Below are 11,418 nucleotides of genomic sequence, written 5' to 3' on the forward strand. Positions count from 1 at the left end.
GGTGGTTATTCAGTGGGGCTGCAGGAAGGACATTGTGGACCTTTGTGGAGCTCCATGGAAAGGTTTCCAGACCCGATCTTTGACCACAAATGATAAAACCGGCACACTTCCCCTTTCCAGGGGCGAATGGAGACTGAAGGTCAGTCTGAATTTACCATGGGCCACAAATGTTTGATGGGGTCTGTTCGAGTCATCTGTCACATCTGGGCCACAGTGTTTAGCAGAGCTTTGTGCCTTGCTGAGGAAGATTGTTTGGATTGCTACCAAAACTGACCAAAGTCCAGGCACTTTGCAGAGGGGGCCAGGCCGGGCCAGGGGCAAGGGCTTGTGCCAGTGGGAAACCTGTGTAGCAGAGTCACTTGCCCCTTGTAGGGTCAGGGCAAGAGCCAGGGACATGGGTAAAGAGCATGATAATAGAGAATTTTTAATCACCAGCCCCTCACCTTAAGTTACCTTACAAGGTGACCTCCCCAGGTCAAAGCCAGGGAGCAATGCTGGCAGGTGAATGCCCACTTGTGTGGAAGTGCAGGACAGATCTGACAGATCTGCTCATGTATTTCCCATTTTGTCTTTCAGCGGAGCCGAGTCTGTCTCTTCAGACGAAAAAGGTACAGTAACTTTGTGAAATACAGCACTTCGAAAGGGAATTGTTATGAGAAATGCCTGTCCTTTAGGATGGAAATGACAGTAACTGCTGGCTTTAAAAATTGCTTTAAAAACACTTTAAAAACCACGGTGTAATGCCTTAAGTGAATGGGTAAGAGCTCTGATTTTTTTATACCAATTTTTAAAATTCACCATTCCTACTATATATTCCCTTCCTCTGATCTGCATAATGCAAAAGTGTCAAGAGGAGTTAAATCTTTTTCAAGCCTATAACTCCCAGTGACTTTTCTTTTGCAGAGATGGTGGCTGGTGGTGCAGAGGGAGAAAGCTCCACTGAGGAGCACCCAGCAGGTGAGCACACAAGTGGCTGAGGGCTTTCCCTGCATGTGGGGTGGTGTGGCCAGCCTTGCTCCACCATTTCCCTACAACATGATAAAAACACAGCATATGCATTGCTGCAGCTCCTCAAGCCACTTCCTTTGCAATACTGGTTTCTCTTCAACTTTGTCAGAATAATTATTAAAGCCACCTATGGCGCATCCACATGAGTCATGTCACTGATGGGACACACCACCTCCCAGCAGTGCTTCTCCCTCTTCACATGTGTGCCACAGAAAACCATAATTTAAGTGGGTGAACTGGGATGTGCCACAAGTGGAGGTCCAAAATAGACCCACATTGTATAAAACATTAACATTAAGCATCTTGAACATGACATGTACCCCTTAGAAGGGAGCGGGTGGCCCCTAAGTCCCCTCTCATGCTGGGGTTTGATGCGCTGATGCTCCTCCACCTCAGTATTTTTTCTATTCTGTTACATTATCTAACTTGCTGACCAGCCTGTTGTATTTAAACTTTTAGTTGTATCCTTTTAGTTACCTGTGGCATTGCTTTATTTCATTCTGCCTGTGACTAATGGGATGTAATTTTGTTAAGGAGAGGACAGTTCAGAACACAGCTCTAGCAGTACCTCAGAAGAGGAATCAGGTGAGCATTGCATTGTGACTTATGTATTATCTCTTTTGAAGATGTATGCTTGCTTTAAACCAGCTGTTTTTTATGAGAATAGCCTCAAGGTTACTGTCTAACAATTCAGTGATTGCATGCTGAAAAGCAGAATGATATTTTTGTGAGGAAATGATTTTCTAACCATTCAGTTTTGAGCAAAGCAATAATAGAAGAGCAGCAGCTAATGTTGCTTTAGCCTCAGAGACACAATACACGCAGATGTTTTTACAACACAGTAGTTGTCCAAACACCAAGAGGCTATAAATCTGCTTAAAATTTGACAGTAAAAGTGGCAAAACAGGATGGACAGGAAAACAATTAAAGGAAGTGTTTGCTGTTGATGAAAAGCCTGCGGGTTTTTGCTTATATGGGTTACACCACTGGCAGTTTATTCTGGTTTCATACAAGATTGGTAGTCTTTAATGAAATAATTACAAAGCTTTTTCTCATCAGATGCGGAGGAGTCAGATGGAAGAAAGTCAGGTGAGTGTGCTTTTATTCTGTTCCTTTTATCTGTCTTACAAGGCCAGCACAGATAAGCGATGCACGAGGGTAATGGTACGTGATGGCAGGAAAGTGACTTAGAGCTGGCCTGGCTGTCACCTCCATGTCTTTTGTTACAACAACTTGCTAGAGAGCATACCCAGGAAGGAGGGGCACAGGGTGCATGTGAGCTGCACGCTTTCTGCCTCTGCAAATGGAGGGCTGTGGGTGCAGGGCAATGCTGGAAGGAGCTGAAGTGAGCTTCCACTCATCCCAAGTGGCCCCGCGTCACTGCAACCCCTCTGCAGCTCAGGGCCTGAAATAGCATGGCTGCAGGAAGGGAGCCAAAACACTGGGTGGTGTTTGCCTGATGTTTTCCAGGCTGTTCGCTGCAGCAATACATTTTCTGCCTCTCCCACATCTGCCTGCTCCGGGGGGTGTTGATGTCCCAGGATGACTTTGTGACAGCCTGCCTGGCGTCCTGGCTTTGCAGGGGAGTGTTAGTGGGACAGGGAGCAGAGGCAAGCAGCACACCAGCAGCCAGCCCTGCCTTACACCTTGTCACAGCAGCTCTGCCGCTCGGCTCCTGCAAAATCCACCCTTCAGGCTAAAAGCTTCCACTCGATGTGTCTGTGCTTGCTTTTGATTTTGTTGGGGGTTAAAGAGAATTCAAGCACTTTGGAGACGAATACACTGTAAATAGTGTGATTACCTGCTCACTAGGAGTGCTGCTGCCAACTTCCGTGCCAGGTGGTTGAACTTTGCACTTGGCACAATGAGACTTATCCTGGGGGTGAATCTTTTTAACCCTTGTGAAAATTCTCAGTCATTTGGGCAAGTGATGAGCTTTTGACAGAAATTATATCCTGGTATTCATCTTCATCCCTGTGCCAAGCCTGCACTTGCAGGTGTGCAAGTGTGTGTTCAAGAACGTAGTCCTAGGAATATTCTCCTTAGGTTTTTGTGAATGTAAGATAATGAAATTGGTGGGTTGTCCTTTCTGAACATGGGAGCAAAATCTGCTGGAGGCTGAGGTAATTGCTGCAAACTTCTTTTTTGTAGATGAAGAACAGGAGAGGGAATCACTACCTTGCTGCAATGACTCAGGTAGTGATGGATCTCTTGAGGGCTGGCTTTTGTTTGTGTTTTTTTGTTCCCCCCCCCCCCCTCCCCCGAGTGTTTAATTACTTTGCTTTTAATGATCTTCCTCTTTTCTCACTAGAAGTGAACTGCCTGCCACCCTGTGAGCACTGCAGAAATGAAAATGTACGTTTATAAAAACCCCCAGTGCGCACACTTTGCATGGGGTAATTTGCAAATTGTAATTCTGCTCTTCCATCACCTTTTTAGTTATATTTTTTTTCTTTTTTAATCTATTTATAGGGACAGAAGGAGCAAGTGACCCCTAGGAGACTTGCTGGAGGACAATATATGTATGGATTTCTTTAATATAATGGGTATACATGTACATATCAAGATACTTCTGTCTTTGCTTTAAGTGGGAAAACAGTTTATTTGCTGCACAAATGCAATTGCAGGTATGCTGGAAGATGCCCTCAAATTCTTAAAGAAAAACAATGTAGAGCAGCTGCCTGTGCTGCCTCCAAATCTTGGTCCAAGAAAGCTCCTGCCTTGTCTTGCGGCAGTAATTAAAATCAGGTGCATTTTTATGTGCTTGTTTTAGTCTGGATCGCATGAGGGGTCTTGCCCTGCTTCACAAGAATAGTTGTCTTCTCCCTTTGCACTGATCCTGCGTTTTGGATCCCAGCCTTTTTCTCCTCTCTGGCTTGGAAGTTGTCATCAGTGTGTGACCTTGATGTTGACACTGTGTGGCTGGTGTTGTCCATGTATGATGTAGATGTTGTCAGTGTACGATGTTGGCTCTGACATTGGTGGGAGCTGGGCTGAGCGTTTGTGTAGAAGCAGCTGCCTTATTTGCAGGAAATGCTATGCAGAATGTTCATTACAGCTATTTTGCATGCACTGGGTGCTCCTGGGTAGTTTTTAACGGTTCAGTGACAGTTTAAATGTGGAGACAAGAGGAAAAAAAGCAGTGGCCTCTGTGCTATTCAGATAAAGTTCTCTGTGCTTGTTGTGAAGGGAGTTTCTCGGTTATCCCTTGCAAACGTATTTCTGTGGTATTTACTAGGCAGTGGAAACCAAACTAACTGGGTTGCTCTTCCCCATGTCAGAATGCATCTGGACACAGAGGGGACTTACCAGTGCAGCCTCACAGGCTTGATTTTTGAGGTAACGAAAGCCGTCAAAATCACATACTCCCTCTTATCCTGGAGCAAATATGCCAACCTCGTGGAAAAGCCATGGATTGTGGGCGGCCCCCTCTTCGATGTGCGCTGTGACTTGGCCCCTGCTCTTACCTCCATCCAGTTTCCTCACTCCCTCTGCCTTGGTGGTGAGTACTGGCCACTGGCCCGGTGGGTGCGGAAGGCTGCCAGCCCTCCGGTGCAGGAGGTGCTTAGGAATCCATGTGTCCCTGCAGATCATGGCGCTGGCATGGCCTTCAAGGTTTTGCACATCAAAGGCAAGGGTGCAGCTATTGAGCCCTCAGCTGACTACTCAGCCTCGCACGTGAAGTGGCTGGTGAGCTCGCTCTCACCGGTGGGACCTCTCATTCAGAGCCAGGAGCCGGTGCAGTACCACGGCGCTGTCATCCTCTACAAAGTTGTTGACGAGCATCCCTCCTTATCCTTTCGTGTCTACGTGGCTACAAACAACGACTCCTTTATAAAGGTATACCTTGTGTAGCATGATGTGATGCAGAAATGCTGTCAGGGCTGGTTATAGGGGTGCTACATGGAGGATGGGGTATGGCGAAGAGATGTTCTTCTCCTTCCCCAGTGTTTGCATGCAAAGCTATATCTATCTCTATGAGATTTCCATACCAAAAAGGTCTGCCAAGTTAGGAAATGGTGTTTAAGTAATTATACTGGCCAACACGTTCATTCATGAGCTGCTATAAAAAGAAACCTGTTTGCCACCAGAATCCACAGAGCTCAGGATTTATACCTGAAAGAGCTTCTTGTCCTCCCATCCTTTCCCCCTTACAATACATAGTCAACCGCTAGAAGAGGACAGCAACAAATAACTTTCCTTTTATTTGGATTGTGATCTCTTTTGTCTAATTTCACCTATAGAGCACAATAGCTGAAGAGGTTTATGTGATGTTTTGTAAGCATGGTGTTTAGTGCACAGTTTTCTGTAAAGTTTGCCCTGTGGAACAGGTCACAGCTGTTCTATAGAGCTGAGGCCACAGAAAAGCCCAAGGAACCACATTAACACAGGCCTTAAATGTTAATTCCTTTACTGAAGTAACCTTTAAATCATCTTTTTAAATTTTAGGATATCTCAAGAACTGTAAAACATTCAAATAAGAAATTCATTAAAATTGACAAGCCCCCTGTGTGCCAAAAATTACTACAGAAGGGAAAGAGGTATAGATTAGTTTGTGAGCCAGAAGCTGAAGTAACTCCAGAGGTAAGTCCTTTACACAGCCCTCATTTCATGCATTGCAGCTTCATTAGAAACATGGCACAAAATCACCTTTCTTGTATGTTCCTGCACTGGCACTAAGAGCATATTTCACATTCATTTGCTATCACTGTAGAAAGCATTTGCTCCTTAGAGCTGTAAAATTTTGGGAAGAAATCCTGATGCTAAGTTCAACAGCATCTCTCTGGGGAGACTGGAGTTGGGCTCAGACCTGTGACAACAGCCAAATATTTCCTCTTTATGTTTTGGTTAAATATTTATTTTTAACATATTTACATTGTATAGGAAATTGAATTTGTTGATGGATCTCTCTTGAAACTAAAAAGTTACATTGAAGTCTACTTGGAGAAACCTGATGACTTCACCTTGTCTTTGATTGAGCTGGAGTCTGATGCGACTGTATGGAAAGCAAAACTCAGAGAGAGTGAGTCTTTGGTCTTCCCATGACTAGTTTGTTCCTGCTGAAAAGATGCAGGAGTTAGGGTATAATTCAGCCTTTAGATATGTCTAAATTTCTGCTGTAAAAATCATGAGGTTTGGAGCTCAAAATAATAAAATACCAAAGTGCTATGGGAGGTTATGTAGGGGATGTTGCAGGAACCTGCAGAATCCCTCACGAGCAAGTGAAGGCTACAGGAGGTTCCTCTGCTTTGGTTTTACTTATGGAGAATAATGTACAATTAGATTGCAGTTTCTATTGCATATTATGGATGGCATCCTGCAGCATGTTGGATAAGAGGGAAAAAATCACCTCATTATACAAAATCTTAGCTCAACAGCCAGAATCCACCCAATAGCTTGGTTTTGTGCCTGAGAATTGTTTGATGTAGAGCATAGCAATGGGAATTCCTGCCTCACCTTTTGTTTCCTCTGAAAACTGTTTCCCAGGTGACTGGATACATTACGATCAGAACAAAAATGAGCAGAAAAGAAGTACAGTCAGTAAGTTGATTTCAAGATCAGTTGGGGTTACCTATTCTTTGTGTACCTCGCTTGCCCAAGTGATGTGAAAGAAGTTACATCACTTCTTGCTTGCTTCTCAGGTGTCAAAAAACGGAAACCATCCCTCAGCATTTTGGATGACGATGCGCTATGTAGCAAAAAGCAGAGGACCGGCAATAAAGCAGGTGGAGTGTTTCTGTGTCATTTGTAATAATGTTTTTATTTGGTTCGTTGGTTAGTTGGTTGTTTTTTTTTGTATCCCTGGAATTGAACCTGAGCTTACTTTTTAAAAGACTTCCACAAATCTGAGCATGAAATATAGGAGAGGAAAGTGCTCCTTTTATAGGTGCAGAATTCATGCCTCATTTGTATGCTTTGCTACACTTGTCATTCACTCAGGAAGTAAATGGTAAGAAGCAGCTAGGAAGTTTCCTTTGTAAGGGTCAGCTAAAATGTAGTTGTCTTGTAAGACTGGGAAATAGTGCCTGTTTTTGAAAGGGGTTTCCACTACATGGCTCAGATTTTGCATTTGGAGTATCTCCTGAGCTGTAACAGGCTGAGTTTGTCTGAGAAAAAATCGGCTCCCATTTACTGTTGGTTGATAGGTAATGTCCTGATGGTCAGAAGTGCTGGGTGTCTGGGAGCTCCCACTCAGAAGTTACTCATTTACTAGTAGTTACTTGAAAAAAATACAGAAGAAATCATGTTAGTTCAATAAGTAAATGAAAAAAATTATCAGAAGTAGCCAGGTACATGTTTGTTTATGGGTACGTGCAGCCAGCAGAGGGAGAGCTTCCATCCCTCAAACCTTCAGTTTTATGTGTAAGTGGTGACACGGAGAAGGAAGGCGGCTCTGTCTGTGTAACAGCACGGGCTGAGGTTTCGGAGCCATTGAAATTAAAAACAAACATCCCCTTTCTGGGGCAGCTGTAGGGTTCAAAAGCAGCAGACATCTGAACTTGCCGTGAGACAGCAAGCGCTTAGGATAACCTTAATGTTATGTGTTTTAAAATCTCTGGGTGCTTGGTAACCTAATGTACCAAGGGAAGTTCATATGCTGGATGAATAGCTGCTTATAGATGGGGAAAAAAAACCCAACCCTTTACAGCAGCCAGCACGCAAGCAGATGCTGTCATCTTCATGAGCTAGGCTTCCCAGTCCTTCAGGCTCTTTTCTCCAGTGCTGGGGTCTGATGTTGCCAGCTGATCCAAATAATAAGATTACCTTCATTGTATGTCCCCTGGCCATGCACGGAACTACAGTGTAATTTGTTCACAAGTTTAACAAGAAGCTAAATGTTAAATCTGATTTTTGTTCTATGTCTTTTCAGGTGGAATTGAAACAAGAACCTTAACTGACCAACAGCTGATGGTGATTGCAAAATTGTTTGGTAGGCAGTGGAGAGAAATTGCCATTGAGTGTCTTCAGATGGAAATGAAAGACATTGAGCAGATTCAGGCAACAGAGGATGAAGTTAATATGCAAAAATTTCTGCTGTTAACTAAGTGGAGAGACAGAGAACAAGGCAATGGAACTGCTGAAGCTTTGTACAAAAGTCTCCATGAAAAAGCATCCTATGAGATACTGCAAGCACTACAAGGTATTGCCTTCCCATTACATTTATTTAATTACATGAGCTTGTTTCAGATGTATTTTTTGAATTCTCATCATAGAGTTTACCACATACCTTGTACACATTTTACTACGTAGGTAAAAATTACCTCCCTTCTCATATTAGCAGTTACTTTGTTCCTTCTGACATTTTTATGCTTCCCTTCAGAAACTGGTATAAATACTATTTTTGCACTGATTGAGTTGAGAGTACTCAGCATGACCTGGCTGTCGTGGTCAGTGTTATATACCTAGTCCAATTCTTGGTCTTCTCTGGAAGTCCTAAGAAGAGATGTTTGGGTCTTTACTTGTATATATTTTAGGAACAAAAATTAACACTTTCCCCCAAGGGATGACTTAGTGGTTTGGTCCTGCAGATCTGTGTGTGTGTGTATGTTTTTCCTCACTGTCCATGGGTGCTCCCACTCATTTCTGTGGGACTTCTTGCATTTGCTTCACCTTCTGCAAACCAAAGTTGTTCATTGAGCTGAGAACTCAGCCAGCCAAGGGGAACCTCACTTAAAATCTAAATATATTTTTATTTTCTGGAATAGACAAAACTCTGTTCTTAATTCTCCTTAAAAGCAGCCTGGCTGCAAAGGGTGGAGAGCTGCTTGTGCTCCCTCGCTCATCTTGCCTTCGCAAACCTGTCTGTGCAATAGCCTTGTGCTGTCTCATAGGGTTTTAATGCATTTATTATTCAACTGAACATTGCAGTAACTTCAAGAGATCAGATAATCCATGTATGTTTGTCCATTGCCTTTCTTCAGGTTTCTCGGCTCAGTGCTGAGCTGGTGAAGCTGCATCTAGGAGTAGAACGATGGGAGCTTCCCCAGCCGACCATTATACTTCTCTGGCCACTTCCCCTGCATCTTGCTTGGATTTGGGAAGGAAGATGCGAGGCATCACTACTGAGCGGAAAGTTTAGGCAGAATATTCGCAAGAAATGTGAATGAATTTTTGCATGGATGTAAGCACACTTAAGACTTGCATGAGCAATTACTCATGTAGTGAATCCCAGCATTGCAGCTGGCAGTGCCGGGCTTCACATACAGGGAAACCCAACACTGCCACCCTGCTTTGTCTCATTTAAGCTAGTCCTAAAAGACATGAACACTGGAAGAAACCAGCTTACCTTGTTCAGGTATATGGTTATTATCTGGAAACATTTTTATTTAAATCAGGGAAGACAGGGAGAAAAGTTATACAGAAACTTTTGTCCCCTTAAAAAAATATTGAACTGCCAAAATCATGTGGTACATTGTACTTCTTACAGATACCCAAGATCAGGGAAGAATAATCCTAAACTTGCAGATAAATTCCTTTGCATAATCACTGTATATATACATAATTACTGTATATACTCGTGTACATTCACTCCTTGTTAAGCTGTGGTTCTGTTTTCTAAAAACCTGAAGTGTGGTTTCATGGGAGCACCACTATTAACTCTAGGCAGCTTTGAATTTTCTCTGGGAATTTCCTCTTCACTCTTTTCTGTATAGTCTGTCTCAATTTTTATGAGATAATTTTTTATGTTGTATAATTTTTTTAGTATTATAAACTTTTTATACTTTTTTTTTACTTGGTTAATTTTAACTTGAATAGAATTAGGTGCTTAAACTAAAATAGGAGAAGCTAAAATGTCTGTGAAGGCTGTTACTCTGTTGGCAATGCACGTACTGCAGAATTGGAAAATGTTTGGAATGAATCTTATTTGCAGAAGAGAGCAGCAACCTGATGCAGCATATTGTCTTGTTTCTAAGACATGGATTCTTTTGATCATCTTCCTCTGCGTATGTTTATGAAAGAAGAGACATACTTTTACAAAGTAAGGATTAAAAAGGAGACATTTACACTATTTACATATGATTTTTTATTTATATATATATATATATATATATTTTAATTTTAGCTCTTGGATGGAATGTTGCAAGGCTGTTGTATGTTTCCGACATCTTTCCAACCCTTGAGGCTCCACTGGTGCATACATCCAACAGGGTGGCTGCAGGAAAGGGCTGTGTTGGTGCCCAGGACCTGGCAGGCTCTTCTACCAGTGGAGTATTTAGGAGGAAAAAAAAAACCTTTGTGGGGCAGGGAGGTTGATGTGAGTCTCTTCATCCCTGGGTGGAACTGCCTTTAGCTCTTCTCTCTGGGGCAAGTGGGTGGACATTGCCACTGGGGACCTTTAAGATACCCACTAAAAAACAGAGCTCTAATAGGACTCTCTGGTCAAAAGCAAAAATCAGTAGATCTGAGCTGGAAATAAGACGGTTATTTGTAATAATGAGGGTAACTGGCTAGCATAGCAGCTGGTCAGAAGAGATGAGGTCTTCAACATTCAGGATCTTTACATCAAAATCAAGAGGCTTTTTTTTTTTAAAAAAAAAGTATTTCTGTGGCCTTCAGTTTGGCTTTGTATGCTTCTTGCATGCAGAGGAATTGAAATATTGCAATTGCATCACAGCACCAAAGTGTGAGGTTGTTCTTACCTTACAACTTGATCTACACTGTGGGTGTTCCATGGGAGTAGGGACCATGGCCCTAGTTCAAGCAGTGGGAGTTTATAAGATTACATTTTAAGGGCTAGTGTGGTGTGCAGGTAACACCAGCGCTTGGGGCAGAGGTGAGAGGATGAGGATAGCAACTGTCACCTCAGCATTTGGAAGATCTGAGGGTCCCATCAGCCCCTCAGCATCCAGAGGGGACTACTTAGGGGTTCCTAAAGAGCTGGGAGAGCAGAGCCTGGAAAAAGAGCTGAAGACCAAGGTGCCGGTGACGATGGGCAGTGAAGGCAGTATAGGAGTCGGCTGGGTTGTAGCCAAAGTCAGTGTGCAGCTGAGGACACACCCACCAAATAGGGGATAGATGCTGTTGTCCAGGCTAGCTTACATGCTGCAGGCAAGAATTGGGAAAATAATCATTCCAGCATCCCTTCTGGCCTTCAAAGCTATGGATAAATCCTTGGCTTCCTGAAACAATTTCACTACTGATTTCAGTGGGGCTGGGATTTCACCCCAGAATCTATGAACTGCCTGGAAAATCACAGTAAATGAGGATTAAATCAAGTGGGTTGCTTAGAGTGCATAGTCTGAGAGGAAATCCACAAAACCCATGTCTGATGTAAGTAAGAAGGTAGAAACAGGATTTTAAAATACGGTATCAGTGCTGAAAGTTGCTATGGGGTATATTCAAAGTATTTTAAAAGTATTTGTGTTATATCTCAAGGAAAAAAACCACTACAATTTTTATGCATACTTT

At 42.9% G+C, this 11,418-nt stretch overlaps 1 protein-coding gene across 1 annotated transcript; it reads left to right on the forward strand.

Moving 5' to 3' along the window:
- The first annotated feature begins 490 nt into the window (after positions 1 to 490).
- Positions 491 to 10,018, forward strand: LOC133268858 (uncharacterized). The gene is made up of 15 exons (XM_061452626.1): positions 491 to 608; positions 904 to 957; positions 1,543 to 1,593; positions 2,068 to 2,097; positions 3,160 to 3,225; positions 3,320 to 3,363; positions 3,481 to 3,530; positions 4,290 to 4,510; positions 4,598 to 4,848; positions 5,458 to 5,592; positions 5,893 to 6,031; positions 6,496 to 6,549; positions 6,651 to 6,734; positions 7,880 to 8,149; positions 8,931 to 10,018. The coding sequence occupies exons 1-15, from the start codon at positions 506 to 508 to the stop codon at positions 8,948 to 8,950; spliced, it is 1,572 nt and encodes a 523-aa protein (XP_061308610.1). The 5' UTR covers positions 491 to 505; the 3' UTR covers positions 8,951 to 10,018.
- The last annotated feature ends 1,400 nt before the right edge of the window (positions 10,019 to 11,418 follow it).

Source organism: Pezoporus flaviventris, unplaced genomic scaffold (genome assembly GCF_033815535.1).
Source record: "Pezoporus flaviventris isolate CSIRO_AGI_PZ_B2104156 unplaced genomic scaffold, CSIRO_AGI_Pfla_v1 ptg000013l, whole genome shotgun sequence".
NCBI classification, from domain to species: domain Eukaryota; kingdom Metazoa; phylum Chordata; class Aves; order Psittaciformes; family Psittacidae; genus Pezoporus; species Pezoporus flaviventris.